The sequence below is a fragment of the Coregonus clupeaformis genome, chromosome 1 (genome assembly GCF_020615455.1).
Source record: "Coregonus clupeaformis isolate EN_2021a chromosome 1, ASM2061545v1, whole genome shotgun sequence".
In the NCBI taxonomy this organism is placed as follows: domain Eukaryota; kingdom Metazoa; phylum Chordata; class Actinopteri; order Salmoniformes; family Salmonidae; genus Coregonus; species Coregonus clupeaformis.
In genome coordinates this window covers 61,347,165-61,365,175 of record NC_059192.1, presented here as the reverse complement: position 1 = coordinate 61,365,175, position 18,011 = coordinate 61,347,165, and the positions used below count along the sequence as shown (strand labels likewise).

Sequence of the window (18,011 nt, the reverse complement as noted above, 5' to 3'; positions counted from 1 at the left end):
GTGATGTTGTGCTCGTACTATTTTGGACACACTGTCCTCAGGCTCCAGCTTTATGTTGTATGTTGATCGTATTAAAACAAAGAAAACAATCTGAAGTTGTTGTTTTTAAGTTATATATACCATGATTTTTCCGGTCCGGCCCACTTGGGAATAGATTTTCCTCCATGTGGCCCCTGAGCTAAAATGAGTTTGACACCCCTGCTTTAGAGTGTCTCTGCTGGTCAAATTAGCTGGATGTTGCTTTTTTACCTGAGGCAAATTACTCCACTGGTCCACTGCATGGAGGAAATCCCCATCAGGTAATCTATTGATAGAATGTTGATGGTAAGGGCAAGAAATAGCCTTCAACCAATAAAACAGCCTACAATAAAATTGCATTCCCCTTAATAAAAAAATGTGGCGGGTTACATGGTAGCTAAAAAAAAAAAAAAAAAAAAAGAGATTACATTTTAAAAAGCCCAGTATGGCAACCTAGACTTAAATCCGGGATACAAATCCGTATGATATGTTAAGTTTCGTATGGTATGTATTCATTTGTGGATGTCCATCATCCATTTCGTATGATATGATACAAATTACAATTTGTATGATATGTTATGAATTGCAATTCGTACAATTTGTTACGAATTTGCTAAACGTATGTTATGTTACGTATTCCAATGTGTTGTGGCTAACGTTAGCTAGGTGGATAGGTGCCTAACGTTAGCTTGGTGGCAAACGTTAGCTAGGCCAGGGGTTTAGAGGTTAGGGTTAGGAGTTAGGTTAAAGGGTTAGGGGAAGAGTTAGCTCACATGCTAGTTGCAAAGTAGCTAAAAAGTAGTAAGTAGTTGCAAGTTGCTAATTAGCTAAAATGCTAAAGTTGTCCTTGATGACATTCGAACACGCAACCTTTGGATTGCTAGATGTTCGTGTTATACGCCTACCAACCACCCTACTTTCGTTTTTGCCTTAAGTAACCTTCTGTCTTATGTAACCATACCAAACATTACATATCACACTAATAGTGTCCCAGATTTACGTTTACTATGTTAGGTCTGGTCCAGGGCTCTCCAACCCTGTTCCTGGAGAGCTACCCTCCTGTAGGTTTTCACTCCAACCCCAGTTGTAACTAACCTGATTCAGCTCATAAACCAGCTAATTATTAGAATCAGGTGGGCTTGATTAGGGTTGGAGTAAAAACCTACAGGACGGTAGCTCTCCAGGAACAGGGTTGGAGCCCTCACTCTAGTCTATGAGACCAGGTTGTGTAGGCCTATATAACCTATTGTAGGCCTATGGCAATATGATGTAGCCTAGGGCTATAATGACGATATGATGTTGATGTATTACACTAAGAAGCCGGATGTGGAGGTCCTGGGCTGGCATGGTTACACGTGGTCTGCGGTTGTGAGGCCGGATGGACGTACTGCCAAATTCTCTAAAACTACGTTGGTGGCAGCTTATGGTAGAGAAATGAATATTCCATTTTCTGGCAACAGCTCTGGTGGACATTCCTACAGTCAGCATGCCAATTGCACACTCCCTCGAAACTTGAGACATCTGTGCCATTGTGTTGTGTGAAAAAACGGCACATTTTAAAGTGCCATTTAATTGTCCCCAGCACAAGGTTCACCTGTGTAATGATAATGCTGTTTAATCAGCTTCTTGATATGCCACATTATTCTGAATGTACTCCATTTAGTATGATATGTTACATTTTGTATGGTATGTATTGATTTGTGGATGTCCATCACTCATTTTGTATGATATGTTAGGAATTACAATTCCTATTATATGTTACGAATTTGCAAAATGTACAATCTGTTACGAATTTTCAAAATGTATGATAGTTGCGAATTTTCAAAATATACAATATGTTAGGATTTTTGAAAAACGTACAATATGTTATGAATTTGCAAAACGTATGATATGTTATTACACTGCTCAAAAAAATAAAGGGAACACTTAAACAACACATCCTAGATCTGAATGAATGAAATAATCTTATTAAATACTTTTTTCTTTACATAGTTGAATGTGCTGACAACAAAATCACACAAAAATTATCAATGGAAATCAAATGTATCAACCCATGGAGGTCTGGATTTGGAGTCACCCTCAACATTAAAGTGGAAAACCACACTACAGGCTGATCCAACTTTGATGTAATGTCCTTAAAACAAGTCAAAATGAGGCTCAGTAGTGTATGTGGCCTTCACGTGCCTGTATGACCTCCCTACAACGCCTGGGCATGCTCCTGATGAGGTGGCGGATGGTCTCCTGAGGGATCTCCTCCCAGACCTGGACTAAAGCATCCGCCAACTCCTGGACAGTCTGTGGTGCAACGTGGCGTTGGAGGATGGAGCGAGACATGATGTCCCAGATGTGCTCAATTGGATTCAGGTCTGGGGAACGGGCGGGCCAGTCCATAGCATCAATGCCTTCCTCTTGGAGGAACTGCTGACACACTCCAGCCACATGAGGTCTAGCATTGTCTTGCATTAGGAGGAACCCAGGGCCAACCGCACCAGCATATGGTCTCACAAGGGGTCTGAGGATCTCATCTCGGTACCTAATGGCAGTCAGGCTACCTCTGGCGAGCACATGGAGGGCTGTGCGGCCCCCCAAAGAAATGCCCCCCAACACCATGACTGACCCATCGCCAAACCGGTCATGCTGGAGGATGTTGCAGGCAGCAGAACGTTCTCCACGGCGTCTCCAGACTCTGTCACGTCTGTCACATGTGCTCAGTGTGAACCTGCTTTCATCTGTGAAGAGCACAGGGCGCCAGTGGCGAATTTGCCAATCTTGGTGTTCTCTGGCAAATGCCAAACGTCCTGCACGGTGTTGGGCTGTAAGCACAGCCCCCACCTGTGGACGTCGGGCCCTCATACCACCCTCATGGAGTCTGTTTCTGACCGTTTGAGCAGACACATGCACATTTGTGGCCTGCTGGAGGTCATTTTGCAGGGCTCTGGCAGTGCTCCTCCTGCTCCTCCTTGCACAAAGGCGGAGGTAGCGGTCCTGCTGCTGGGTTGTTGCCCTCCTACGGCCTCCTCCACGTCTCCTGATGTACTGGCCTGTCTCCTGGTAGCGCCTCCATGCTCTGGACACTACGCTGACAGACACAGCAAACCTTCTTGCCACAGCTCGCATTGATGTGCCATCCTGGATGAGCTGCACTACCTGAGCCACTTGTGTGGGTTGTAGACTCCGTCTCATGCTACCACTAGAGTGAAAGCACCGCCAGCATTCAAAAGTGACCAAAACATCAGCCAGGAAGCATAGGAACTGAGAAGTGGTCTGTGGTCACCACCTGCAGAACCACTTCTTTATTGGGGGTGTCTTGCCAATTGCCTATAATTTCCACCTGTTGTCTATTCCATTTGCACAACAGCATGTGAAATGTATTGTCAATCAGTGTTGCTTCCTAAGTGGACAGTTTGATTTCACAGAAGTGTGATTGACTTGGAGTTACATTGTGTTGTTTAAGTGTTCCCTTTATTTTTTTGAGCAGAGTAATTCTAACTATGTGGCTAACGTTAGCTAGGCTAGGGGTTAAAGTTAGGGATTAAAGTTAGGTTTAAATTATGTTCAAGGAGTGGGCTAGCTAAAAGGGTTAGGGTTAGCTAAAATGGTTAAGGTTAGTGTTAGGGGAAGGGTTAGCTAACATGCTAAGTAGTTGAAAAGTAGTTAAAAAGTTGCTAAAATGCTAAAGTTGTCCCTGATGAGATTCGAACTGGCAACCTTTGGGTTGCTTGATGTTCACATTATACATCCACCCCGACCAACCACCCTACTTTCGTTTTTGTCTTATGTAACCATACCAAATGTATCATATCATACTCATTTGGATGTCCCGGATTTATGTTCACTATGTTACTTCTAGTTTATGATGCCAGGCTTTTACCATCAGCTTCCAGCGGCAACACGCTCTCTGTGCAAATTGATGTTAGACTTCTTGCCATCAAGCAACCGGTTCTGACTGGACCAGACGCAATATTAACAATGTTCTCGGTAAGTATTGCTCAGACTTCACACTCAAGCATCACCGGCAAAATAACTCCTGTGCTAACTTCGGAGGATCCCTTTACTTGTCGTTTAGAGTAGGTCTATTATGTGTAATTAAAATACATATATAAAATGTTTTCAGTGTAAAGAGAAAATAAAGTTATTTTTCATTGCGATAACAACTAATTACTCCGTTTAGTTTTTACAAATTCAAAGGTGCTTTTACACTATTTGAGAAGAAACATTACATCTGATTTGACTTGAAATACTTTGAAGCGCTATCTGATCATCACTGGTAGGCTAATAACATATGTTAACTTTTATAATTGATAGACTAATCGATAGCCTATGCATGCAGTCGAAGAACACGTCCCCCACCCCACCTATATTCATTATTATCATGATGCATAAAATGGAGCCTCTCAGTTTCGAATTGATGGGCTTATTATCAAATAGACGAAAACATATCCTTATTCAGTTGTGTTTACTCTGTGGCAGTGCGTAGTGTGCGCTCTCTAGCTCCGCACATGATGAAGAGGAAGCAGAGTTTCCTCATCGTAGGTGGCACATAAATCCGGACCAGCAAAAACCGCTTTGAACCGGTTTGTTCTCCGTCAACAAAGCTATAGGCTATAAAACGGATACTGTGCGCGTAGCTGCTGCTGATGGGGAACCCGGGTCTGCCTCGCCGGACCTCGGATATAGCCTAGCGGTCGCTCGGCATCCGCATGTGTTGTCGTTTATGTTTTATTTGATTTCGATTCTATACATAACAGTTATTATCGGGATACCAACCATCCTTCATGGCAACTCCCTGTAGGCAAACGCGCACGTATCCTGCAGTTGTATGTTGTCATTGTGCTTGTGGCTGTTGTTTTTGATGTTGTTGAGGTAAGTCGCATGTATTTCCTTATGTATATATTCTTAAATTCCATTCCTTACTAGATTTGTGTGTATTGGGTATATGTTGTGAAATTGTTAGATATTAGTTGTTAGATATTACTGCACTGTCGGAGCCTCTAAGCATAAGCATTTCGCTACACACGCAATAACATCTGCTAAACACGTGTATGTGATAAATATGATTTGATTTGTTAATAAAATAACAATAGGCTACTATAGCACGACATTATAGCATAGTAGGGCTATGGCTAGATACAGCATAATATAGTTTGTAGGCTATGTGTAATGGGTGATTAAGTGCCAACGAATATCTCGTAAATGCTAACAAAAACCATATTATTTCATAAAGAAAAATAGGTAGTTATGTGTAGATGGCACGGTGTTTAAAAAATTGATTCTGTCAGCACAGGAAACAGGGTGCGCCTCTAAAAGTTCAGTGTTTTGTGCCAGAACTGAGGGGAAATAGACAATGCAGGTTAAAGTAGCCTACAAGGTAGGCAGTCCAGACACCAAACCCTCCTTCAAGGTGTGGTCTGTGAGGGCACAAAACGGGCAGCACAGGATGGGAAGGTTGCACTCTGTTTAGGAAGTACAGTAGAACAGGTGACCTGCCTGGTAGACCATGCAAGAGCAGCATCAACATCAAGACATGAGTGGGCATTTATCTACTACTTTAGAAAGCAACTTATTACATTTATCTCTTCCTTGATCATGATTCATGTCTCCAAACTTGCTTGTGATTTATTTTGTCTCTATTCTCATGCATTTGATCAATTGCTTGTCTATTCCGCTTGTGTTTTTAAAACGTTTTGCTCTTTTTCTGTTTTCCCCAGGAACCCTCCCTGTTGAAGTTGTAAGATCCAAGCAGACAGCATGAGTCCTCAGAGCTCAAAGAAAGCGCTGGATGGAGGTTGGGGATGGGTCATCATTGTGGCCTGCTTCATGGCCCAGTTCCTGGCCTATGGCTCCCCCCAGTCAGTGGGCGTCCTGTACCCAGAGTGGCTCCACGCCTTCCAGGAGGGGAAAGGCATGACGGCCTGGGTCGGCTCCTTGGTCTCTGGAGTGGGACTCATAGCCAGTGAGTATTCTCAGAACTTTGTTTATTTATTTAGATACTGTATAGGTAAAGGCTAATGCTCTCATTCAAAGACAGGGAATATCTTCAGAGCTCACTGTGCTTAAACTGCAGAATTCTGTATATTATAAAATAGTTAATGTAGATTTTTTTTAACATACATTTATTCACCTCAGCATCTGAACATCTGTTCAAGAATTCCATATTGATTGTCTTGGCATGGCTATGAATTGATATGCTTAACAGCATGTCAGTGGTTAGACCTGAATTTACTTATCTATGCACTTTACAGTTGCAGCTACATTGTCTGGTGTAGAGTCTCACCTGGTATGCATGTCTGACACCGGTTGCTGTTGTATAATTAATGACGTCACTGATACGGAACCAGACAAAAGAATGGTCCAATGTCTCTATAAACACATACGATGATGTGGCATTATGGGTAAAGTAACAGACCAGTTTTTATCTAACCAAGTAATCTTGTTTGGAGGGCAAAGTGGCACATGATAAGATAGGAAAATAAGTATTTTACCTGGTACATATCAACAGTTGTGAAAGTGCTGACTTGTCCTAAGTAGATGAAGAGAACTGTGCAATATGGAGGCACTTTGTGGTGCTCTTAACACTTAGTTGAGGTTATTGATTGATGCTAAGTCATTTACATTTACGTCACTAAGCAGACGCTCTTATCCAGAGCGACTGACAGAAGCAATTGGTGTTAAGTGCCTTGCTCAAGGACACATCGTCAGATTTTTCACCTAGTCGGCTCGGGGATTCGAACCAGCGACCTTTTGGCTACTGGCCCAACACTCTTGAACGCTAGGCTACCTGCCCCCCGACAGACAGTCCTGTCATACCTGCAGGAGGAGCCCTTAGCCGTTACGTAGCTGTGACCAGTGACCACACCGAGGGTGTGTGTGTGTATGGGAAAGAGAAAAGGGGGGAGAAAAGGGGGGAAAAGAGAGAAAAGTATAATAAAGCTTTCAACAGTTTAATTCGTTTGGAATGACCAGGGACACAGGAGGACTCAGTTCACAGTTCACTGCAAGCTGTATTCAAGTCAGTTTATATTATTTAGGCAAAACAGGATCAGAGATTGTAGATCACGGTCTTGGTTTACATTTACCGCCAGGCTAAGCCTCCCTTCACGTTGTCGCCTTTCCAAAGAGGTCTGTGAAAAGTCATGACTAGACAGATTGCTCCCAGAACACGTGTGGGGCTGGGCTATGCAGCCTTACACCATGGGCTGTTTTAACTGGTGGTGAAACGGAAGGGAGGTAGAGACAGGGTTCAACAAGACGTGATTGGCTATTCTTTACACACACTCTCGGGTTGTCAGTGGTCTGATCGGGAATTCAATACGTCTCAGCACAAAAAGTGATGTGTATAATAAGGACAGTCACATTTAAGACTCAGGTTCACTGTACTAAAACAAGTAGTCAATTCAATGTGCATCAGACACACAAGGACCTATACAAACAGTGCAGTGTATAGCTTTGGAAACTAAAAGGATTGGGCTGCATTTGACTTGGCACGATGCTAGGAAAACAGCAGTCTTTAATGAGTTGGCTGCAGATTATGGGTTAGTGAGGTGATACCGTCTCAGGCCCGGCGCCAGGATAAAGTGACTAAGGGGGCAGTTGAAATCGGTGAGAGAGCAACATTTTTGGGGGTTCTTGCGTTGGAATTCTATTGAATTCTGGCTGTATCAAGCTATACCACAATAAACATAAAGTATGAATGCCGAGACTCCGAGACCATTGATCTCCGCTGCACTGTATCAGCACAATGGACAGTGCCCTACACACTACAGTAAGGCTGTTTCGGTAATGTAAATAAGCTACAAGATAGATCAGGTAATTCACCTATTCCAAGCAGCCTATGTGAATGCAGCCGTACATACAGCTGTCTTACCAAAATAATGCAAACTAAATGCTGAAAGTAGTAAGTAGCCTAGTTATTCATGCATGCAAAAATACTGAATATAGTTTGACTTAGAATACCGACACAACTGCGAACGAAAACAGAACAAAACAACGGTACTACCAAGTAGGTCTAGTAAACAAAAGATCAGATCGATAAAGGCATGACACAATCTATTTTTAGGCTAGTTACATTAACAGTAAACAAACGCAGTAGCCTACTACAGTGAGATGCAGCCATGCACAGCTGTCTTGCCAAATAAATAAGCCTATAGGCCCCGCTTCAAACATAGAAAATCATGGTGCTCGTGAGTTCAGCAACACGTTGTGATATGGCACAATACACTTCTGTGGATCAAATTCCAATACATACAGTTCTATTTACAACCACGAAAACCAATAGGCTACCAAGAAAACCATAATAGAATGTATTTATTTCTATGATGAAACATACCGATATGTAGCTATACCCAGGGTTGTCATTTGGGTTCTTGCATTGGAATTATATTGAATTCTGCTTATATCACGCTATAGCACAATAAACATAAAAGTTCAAATGCCGAGACCATTGAGGGCTTTTGACCAAGAAGTGACAGGTTGGCGCGAAATCTCCGCTGCGCTCTATCAGCACCATGGACAGCACCCTACACACTAAAGCAAGGCTGTTGAAAACCTAGGCTGGCTAAGGAAGTCATTTTGCCATTCTATACCCTAGGTTTTTGCTGAAAGGACGCCACTGGCTATACCACCAATATTTTGATAAAAAGCAATCAGCTAGATTGTTTCTTACCTTTTCAGAAGAGTTGCAGTAATCGTTCATTCCATTCTCCCCAAAATCCTCTTGTAAGATCTCCCTCAAATGCCAATTGGATTAGTTGAGCTTTCCTCGCATGCTTCTTCAAAGTGGAAAATGAGTTCTCGCATGTAGCTGTGGACGCCCCAAAAGTCAATCCATGTGTCAGTGCAGTAACCACGGTCGGCATAGGGAAGAGAGACCCAGAGAAAACTTAAAGCCGGGGTCCGTCACCGCCTTCAGCAGCCCTGTAGCCTCGAGTCTTACTTCTGTGTTGTACGAATGCGTGCATTCGATGTCAGAGAGGAACTTCACAACGCTGTCACAACTTTTAGCAACCACTGACACAGTAGCCAGCTGTCCCCTTCTCCTTTGGCTTTGTTTGGGTACTTTGGCGAAGCCAATTTCTGATATCCATCGTGGCAGTGGCAGATTAGTTGGTTCGAGCTAGCTAAATAGGCTAAGGCTAATAACACTAAAAAAATGTACAGCTAGCTAAGAAGCTAACTAAACTCTGAAGTGGTGGGGCGTGAGGCAGAGTTGAGTAAAGCAGCTTCAATGGTAAACTTGAACCCGCCCTTATAAATCTAAATCAAATATTACAGGTGGAGGCGTATCACGTTATACACTTAGCCTACCACAGGTGAGAAGCGTTTCTTCCCGCTTTTTATGGAAACCCAAAGGAGTCCTATATAACCGCTCCAGTGGCTTTCCATAGCCCCCTACACACACTCTGTCCATTGTGCTGACACAGCGCAGCGGAGATAGAGATTTTGTGGTAACCAGTCACTCGATCATTTGAACTTTATTGCTATTTTTATATAGGGACATGAAACTAAAACTGAGGGGGCACACATTTCAACTGAGGGGGCTAAGCCCCCTTTTGCCCCCTTGTGGATCTGGGCCCGTACCGTCTCCCCAAACTTTGCCCAAGCCCTTGCTTCTGTCCACTGAAGGATCCAATTTGTCCTTACAGACCTATATTTCCCTTGTGCCATCAATCAGGATATACAGTGCCTTCAGAAAGTATTCACACCCCTTGACTTTTTCCACATTTTGTTGTGTAACCGCCTGAATTTAAAATGGATTTAATGTAGATGTTTTTGTCACTGGCCTACACACAATACCCCATAATGTCAAAGTGGAATTATGTTTTTTGAAATTTTTACAAATTAATTAAAATGAAAAGCTGAAATGTCTTGAGTCAATAAGTATTCAACCCCTTTGTTATGGCAAGCATAAATAAGTTAAGGAGTAAAAATGTGCTTAACAACTCACATAATAAGTTGCATGGACTCACTATGTGTGCAATAATAGTGTTTAACATGATTTTTGAATGACTAGCTCATCTCTGTATCCCACACTAACAATTATCTGTAAGGTCTCTCAGTCAAGCATAAATTCAACCACAAAAACCAGGGAGGTTTTCAATTTTTTTTTAAAGCAGACATTGACTTTTTTATTTATTTATTTTATTTCACCTTTATTTAACCAGGTAAACCAGTTGAGAACAGGTTCTCATTTACAACTGCGACCTGGCCAAGATAAAGCAAAGCAGTGCAATAAAAACAACACAGAGTTACATATGGGGTAAAAAACATAAAGTCAAAAATACAACAGAAAATATATATACAGTGTGTGCAAATGTAGCAAGTTATGGAGGTAGGCAATAAATAGGCTATAGTGCAGAATAATTACAATAGTATTAACACTGGAATGCTAGATGTGCAAGAGATTATGTGCAAATAGAGATACTGGGGTGCAAAAGAGCAAAATAATAACAATATAGGGATGAGGTAGTTGGGTGGGCTAATTTCAGATGGGCTGTGTACAGGTGCAGTGATCGGTAAGGTGCTCTGACAACTGATGCTTAAAGTTATTGAGGGAGATAAGAGTCTCCAGCTTCAGAGATTTTTGCAATTCGTTCCAGTCATTGGCAGCAGAGAACTGGAAGGAATGGCGGCCAAAGGAGGTGTTGGCTTTGGGAATTGTGTCCACTTTGAGCATAACAAAGTTATTAATTACATTTTGGATGGTGTATCAATAAACCCAGTCAATACAAAGATACAGGCATCCTTCCTAACTCAGTTGCCGGAGAAGAAGGAAGACGCTCATGAGGCCAATGGTGACTTTAAAACAGTTAGAGTTTAATGGCTGTGATAGGAGAACTTTGGATGGCTCAACAACATTGTAGTTACTCCACAATACTAACCTAATTGACAGAGTGAAAAGAAGGAAGCCTGTACACAATAAAAATATTCCAAAACATGCATCCTGTTTGCAATAAGGCACTAAAGTAAAACTGCAAAAATTGTGGCAAAAACATGGACTTTTTGTCCTGAATACAAAGCGTTATGTTTGGGGCAATTCCAACACATCACTGAGTACCACTCTTTCATATGTTCAAGCATGGTGGTGGTGGCATCATGTTATTGGTATACTTATCTAATCTATATTAGTGTTTTTTGACAATTAAATACATTTTAATCCCACTTTGTAAAAACATAATGTGGAAAAAGTAAGGGTCTGTGAATACTTTCTGAAGGCACTGTAAGTGGTCTCATCTTGCTAGAAATAGATATATTTCTGTAACTTGGTGTGCTTTTAAATTCGATATGCTGTGAGGATGATGACAAATGAGCATCACAGGCTGTCCTTTTCCCTGACCCTTAAACTCTGCTCTGGTGTCTAATAACTAGCTAGTGCCGCTTTTAGGCCTCAGGGGGCCTCGTTGTAAACATTTGAGGAGTATGAATAGAGTCACAAGCCTAGCCAACAACACGCCTATGGTAGAGACTAAGGAGCACAGACGAACACTCTGTCCTAAATAGGGAGCGATAAGGTCAAAATAATATCAGGGCAGAAAGGGGGACCATGTCACATGGTTAAAGTTGATACATCACGTCTTCCTGCCATGAAATAGCCCAACATGTATGGTACACCTTGACCGGTATCACTATCCTTTTTGTATTGTTTAGGAAATCCATCTGTTGCTAACACCACGTGGATCCTGAATGCACCATATTAATTCCATCATGCGACTTTGTTGTTTGTGTCTTGTCATCTCATTTCTGCTCCTCCCTAACTCACTGCATCTATTCAACAATGTACCCTCAACTCCCACACACACACTGAATTCACACTTCTTCTCTGCGCTATTTTCTCCCCCAGGTCCTGTCTGCAGTGCCTGTGTGGATAACTTTGGGGCGCGCCCTGTGACCATCTTCAGTGGGGTCATGGTGGCAGGGGGCCTGATGCTCAGCGCCTTCGCCCCAAACGTCCAGTTCCTCATCTTCTCTTACGGGATCGTCGTCGGTAAGTGAGAACCTCGTGGTGGACGAAGTCTGCGGTTTGTGTGACCCACTATTAGATATAGGATTAGCCTTGTCAGTGTGAGAGAAATTATAGGAAGTTGCTTGTTTACTCTGTAGGGAGTGAACTGTTTTTAACTGATGATTACATAAAAATATTACACAGTTAAACAATAACACAAGTCAATGATAGATAAGACACAAGAATTGAATAGGTTCATGTCTATTCAAAATAGGTTCATGTCTATTCAAAGTAGGTTCATGTCTATTCAAAATAGGTTAATGTCTATGCTCCAGCACACATGCACTGTGAGGGTATATGTAGGATGTATTCAGAGATCTAAAAATAGGGTAGAGTCGGATTCCCATGTGACTAATGCCTCCCCCCAACATTTTGAATGCACCCCTCGCAGCCCATTATCTAACCCCCAGTGATAGCTGTGCCATGCTAAGGGGAAAGAGCTCAATAGACGGCCACTGCCTGTGGTATTGTCCTGAGAGAGAGGTCATGCATATTTGAAGAAGGGCGTCTATTTTTAGACCATCCCTTGGATGCGCTGCACATGTGGCTCAGTATTCTCTCATCGCTTTTCTGCCCTAGTCATCCTTTGCGGATCAAATTACCATTGGGGTGATTTTACACTAGACAAAAGTTATTTGTATGGTGAATATGTAACAACTTTATCACAGAGCAACAGATTTTAAACATGGTGAATTTACTGCATGTTTTTACATGACTAAGATGGCCTTACACAGGTCCCACAGTTTCACATTAAGGTTCTCAGTTTACTGTGCAAGAATTTGCTCAGAACATTAAATATCTTCTTCACCATGGTAAATAAGGTACTGTAGCTACATGCTCCTCTAAAATGTGCTAATGAAAATACCTCTGTTGTTTTTGTTGTCCACAGGTCTTGGCTGCGGTCTTGTCTATGCTGCCACATTGACCATCACCTGTCAGTACTTTGACAAGAGACGTGGCCTCGCCCTCGGCATAGTCACCACAGGTAGTTCAGCCCCCCTCTGCGCTCACTGGGTTCACACCAAGTCTCCATGCTCAGTTCTTTCATGTTTCAGAAGCCGGAAGTCTTGGAATGCCAAGGTAAACATTGTAGTCTAGAAACACTGTAGCCTTGTGATTAGGGAAGTGGACTGGTGACAAGAAGAACACTGGTAATACAACACAGTTCTGGGGCATTCTGTGTTTGTCCCCTTGAGGAAAGGGAGAACAGGGAGGCTAGCTTTAGGCAAAGATGTCCCACTAAGCAAGGATTTTATTAAATTAATATTAATGAATCTCTAAGGGCTTATTCTTGGAATCCCAACACTAAATTGTTCCCTTCTCTCATTTAGGCACAAGTGTGGGAGGGTTCCTCTATGCCACGGCTCAGAATGAGCTGATTGTTCTCTTTGGCCTGGAAGGCTGCCTGCTGATCATCGGGGCCTTGGCCCTCAACCTCATGGCCTGTGCCGGCTTCATGAGGCCCCTGAACATGCCTGGCTACTACCTCAAACAGAAGGCTGCTCTGGCGCGCACAGAGGAGCAGCTCTTCAAGAAACCGCCAGCTGACGACCTCAAGACCACACCAGGCACTGGCGAGAAAAACCTGATGGTCAAGGATCACCTGATCACCATCGACGCCAAAGACATCACCATCACCACACCTGACAACAAAGGGGGGTTCATGGCAGGTTCAACCATTGTGAAAATGATCAAGAAGAAGCGTCAGGCTTACTCAAAGTACATGCACTCCATGGCTGACTTCCTGCATGACAGAAACTTTATGGCCCTCTGCATAGCTATCTTCCTGTTCAGCCTAGGAGCCTTCCCTCCGGTCCTCTTCATGGAGGATGTGGCCCAGAGTGAGGGCCTCATCAACGAGGTCAGAATCATACCCCTGGTCTCCATTGTAGCCATCACTACCGGTGTGGGCAAGCTGACCCTGGGCATGCTAGCAGACATGAGGTGGATCAACAGTGTGTTCCTGTATGCCTTCACCCTGCTGGGGACCGGGACGGCCCTTCTCCTCATCCCCATCTCCAAGAGCTACGTAGGCCTGCAGGTCCTCTCAGCTGTGGTGGGCTTTTTCTCTGGGAACTGGTCCCTAACGTCATACATCACTACCAAGATTGTGGGCCTGGACAAACTGACCCAAGCCCATGGGATCCTCATGTTTTTCGGTGGATTCGGGATCATGCTTGGGCCCCCTGTTGTTGGTAAGAAAGATCCCACTTCTGACACCATTGGTCAACATTGCTGAGTGTGTGTGTGGTCCACATTTACAGTTGTTAGGTTAGAGCTGGTACAGGTTCGTATTCATGCTTTTACAGAGAATCACTCTTCCATATGTCAAAACATTTTTAGATTATGTAATCTTAATGTGTGAGTGGGAATGTTGAACTCAAGATGTTGGCCTTTAGCTAGTCTTTTGCTGACTCATAAATTGTCGAGAGATTTTGCTGAAATTCTTTTTTTTTTTCTCTCCTCTTCTTCCTGTTCCAGGGTGGTTCTTTGACTGGACCCAGTCCTATGACCTGGCCTTCTACTTCAGTGGAGGATCTGTGCTCCTGGGTGGAGTCACGCTCTTTCTGTGTGCTCTGCCGTGCTGGGACAAAAAGAAGGCTGACATCAATAGGCCCGACATTCAGTACACCAGCAACTGTGACAAAGTTGCCTCTGTAGCCTGAACACTAACTTTCACATGGACCTTGCTCTCCAGTGCTCCCAGCGATTTTTGCTGATAAGCTTTATACCCTTCAAGAGGTTGCTTTTTCCCTGGTGCCAGATTTCACAGATGTGTACCTGAGAGGAGCTTTGAAGTGGAGTAGGCCTTTTCTATACATCTTTAATGCGTTTTTAAGACTTCTTACATTATACTACAGAATTTTGAAAGATGCCTATGTTGAACATTTTAATAACGGCCTCATTTTAAGAGGCCTATTCAACTAAATGGTTTCTAAGCAAATGAATAAAATAGATTATGTTTACTTAGAATAAATACTGTTTTTTACATTTCTGAATCTTTACTTGGGTCAAATGGAAAAGGCATTTTCCTCTGGTGACCCTGTGGAGAAATACAAACCAACAATGGCCTGTGAAGATGTTGGTTGAAAACACAAAAGACTGTTCAAATTACTCAACATATTGAAATGTATAACCATGCAAAATTAAAATTTGAAAGAATTTCCCAGGTATTTACTGGAAAAAATACAGGGATTGGAAAAAAAGGAGGGAATGCACTTTTAATGTACTCTTTTTAATTCTAGCCGCACAAACTGTTTGTTTCTATCTTACCAAAGCACCAGGATGGTGGATGCCTGTCAACACGTTATGCCTGATGAATACAAGCCTTGCTTTTTAAGTTCATTGGCATTGTACTGTATTTTACTTGTACTGTCCAAACTTGTTTGAGTTAGGGAGGTACTAAACACCTCACTTTGTCTTGACCGGACTAAGATCTTGCTGAATAATATGCTGTGCAAATACCAGAGACTGTACAGGAATAAGGTCCAGTTCCTCTAAGTAGTATATATCAGTTCTTTGTGGCATGACCCTTTTCCTGCATTTGTTCACCAGGCTGGTCCTATTGATAATGTTTTAATTTAGTTTTTGCATCTGCATGTTTCTTTTTTTTATAGCATTATATTTTGTACGTTTCTTCAAATCTTTCAACGTTTATAAGCAACATTGTATACAGTATGCACTGAGCCAGTCCCAGATACACATTGTATGTAAAGTGATGTCATTCATTATTGTCATTATGATTTTATGTTTTTAAGGAATAGAATGATTGTGATACTGCTTTGTTAGTCACTTGAAGATCCAATTTTTGTATGTAAAATGTACCACAACATATTTCAGTTTATATCCTCTTCAATTCTAAGACTACTGGGATATTGTTTTATTCTTAGTCAAGTGTCTTTGTAAAAGTCTTTACAGGGTTGAAATGAAATACAAAATATCTATGATCCAAAAAGGTTAGAAACATTAGAACTGTAACTTTATATGATGTTGAACCACTTTGTCTTATTCTTTTTTTAATGTCAGTGTTACAGTATTTATGTTTGCAATATTTCGCTGTTTCTATTTTGTTATTTTCAACAAAAAAGTTCCAATAAATGAAAATGAAATTCAATATTGTGATTCTATATGTTTTTTTTTAATGCTGTCTGACTAACATAAAATATGATTCACTGAAGTCCTTTCTAATTGACTTCAGCACATGTGGTGAACATTTTGGTGGTATTGTGTGAGTGAGCACCAGTGGCGACCCATCATTCAGGGCACCTGTTTGAGCCCCACATTTTTAGCAAGAAAATGGGGCTTGCCTGTTTTGCATGTTATTTTGGCATTAATATGTGTCACATCAGTTTGCAAACAATGTAAAAAAAAATAAGAAAATACTAATTGAGTTAATAAAGCCGCATACAAATATGGTCTCTTTTTTGCTACAGTTCTGAACTTGGTGTACAGGGAGAACACTGTAAGAACGGCCCATGTTCTGAATTCTGTCGCTGTACATTTCAAAAGTGCTAAACAAATAGTTATATTGACTACGTCCGTCCTAGCTCGCTCATTAATGTCTTAATTGAAATTACGGATTGCCTCTTATCCGCTTGTCGTCCCCTTTATGCCATAGTTTGTACATCTCAATTGTCATTAGAAACCACATTTGTTTAAGCAAGTCATATCAGCTATGTTTTTTTTAAAGGCAATAAATGAGGCTGAATGAACTGTTTCACTGCCAGACAAGGCTCCGCTGATAGCCAGGTGTAGCAGTCGTAAGATGTTGGGACAGCTTTATGTAGGCCCTAACAGTTGGTGGTCACCGTTATCGTGCAATTAATGTATTGTTTAGTGTTTATGTTGTGTCGTGGCTTTGCTGGCACGCATCCCACTTTTTTTTTTTGTTGGTTTGCCCCACCAAGATTTACATGCTAAAATCGCCACTGGTGAGCACATATGTAAACTCCAGACACTCCTTGGAAGGTTTGATCTAATTCAGTCCTTTGGCAGTGCAACATCCTACTAGGGATGGATCGAAATGTACAGAATGGTTGCCTGTAGGAAAATGGGGGAGGGTCATGCTTTTACATTTCTGTCAAGGGGAGGGTTTAGTCTTTTTTTAAATCTAGTCCAGGGGAGGGTCATGTAATTTGTAATTAATAAAATGTTTATATTTCTCAGTGTTTTAGAATTAGTTGCTTATTAGGCTATATTTTGAGGTGTGCCCAATGCTGCCCCCTCATCTCTGATTTTCCGCTGGGCGCACAATATCAAATGTGCCTATAGGATATTTAATGTGATCTCAATCAAATGATCCATACATAGCCTATAGCCTATATATATAAGCTACGAAGTTCATGCTCGGAGAAGCACAGAGCAAAGTAATATTTATTATATTTCCCTGCTGCGATGGTGTATTATACATGGTGCATTATACAGAGCAGTGGATATTCCAACCCTGAGCCCCGGTCTGCTCTGCTCTTGCTGATCAAAAAACGTTTTTGTGTGCTCCCTAACCAATGGCTGTGCTGTGTAGGCCTATGGTGGCATTCAGGAGGAGAGTCAAAGGCTTCTTCCAAAAAATAATTTTTGATTAGGCCTAGTCAAAGAAATTCACTATCTTGCTGGTGGACTAGCCTGTAGCCTATGTTCTATAGAGCCACAGAGTGGAGGTGTCATAATACCCATAAAACCTAGCGGTCAAACAGGGAAAAGGTTCCAATCGTTTTTCCACCATTCATCTTTCCCATAGAGAATTTTAGCAGTGGTGGAAAAAGCACTCAATTGTAATACTTGACGAAAAGTAAAGATACCTTAATATAAAATGACTCAAGTAAAAGTGAAAGTCACCCAGTAAAATACTACTTTAAAAGTATTTGGTTTTAAATATACTTAAGTATCAAAATAAATGGAATTGCTAAAATATACTTAAGTATCAAAAGTAAAAGAAAAAATAATTTCAATTTCCTTATATTAAGCAAACCAGACGGCAGCATTTTCTTGTTTTCTT

At 41.8% G+C, this 18,011-nt stretch overlaps 1 protein-coding gene across 2 annotated transcripts; it reads left to right on the top strand.

Annotated features, from left to right (window-relative positions):
• Positions 1-4,583: 4,583 nt before the first annotated feature.
• LOC121571508 (monocarboxylate transporter 9-like) lies at positions 4,584-16,326 on the top strand. 2 transcript variants are annotated; one of them, XM_041883007.2, is made up of 6 exons: positions 4,584-4,881; positions 5,727-5,971; positions 11,855-11,998; positions 12,906-13,001; positions 13,348-14,211; positions 14,498-16,326. In XM_041883007.2, exons 2-6 carry the CDS (start codon positions 5,767-5,769, stop codon positions 14,680-14,682), a joined length of 1,494 nt encoding a protein of 497 aa, XP_041738941.1. In that variant the 5' UTR covers positions 4,584-4,881; positions 5,727-5,766; the 3' UTR covers positions 14,683-16,326. The 2 variants fall into 2 exon arrangements, with proteins under 2 accessions (XP_041738941.1, XP_041738948.1); XM_041883014.1 differs by lacking the exon at positions 4,584-4,881 and adding an exon at positions 5,478-5,546.
• The last annotated feature ends 1,685 nt before the right edge of the window (positions 16,327-18,011 follow it).

What these genes read in the sequence shown, in the direction of transcription:
- LOC121571508 (XM_041883007.2), top strand. Translation starts at nt 5,767, where the DNA reads ATGAGTCCTCAGAGCTCAAAGAAAGCGCTGGATGGAGGTTGGGGATGG. An exon ending in CTCTTACGGGATCGTCGTCG is followed by an intron (nt 11,999 to 12,905) that starts GTAAGTGAGAAC and finishes TGTTGTCCACAG; the next exon opens with GTCTTGGCTGCGGTCTTGTC. An exon ending in GCTTGGGCCCCCTGTTGTTG is followed by an intron (nt 14,212 to 14,497) that starts GTAAGAAAGATC and finishes TTCCTGTTCCAG; the next exon opens with GGTGGTTCTTTGACTGGACC.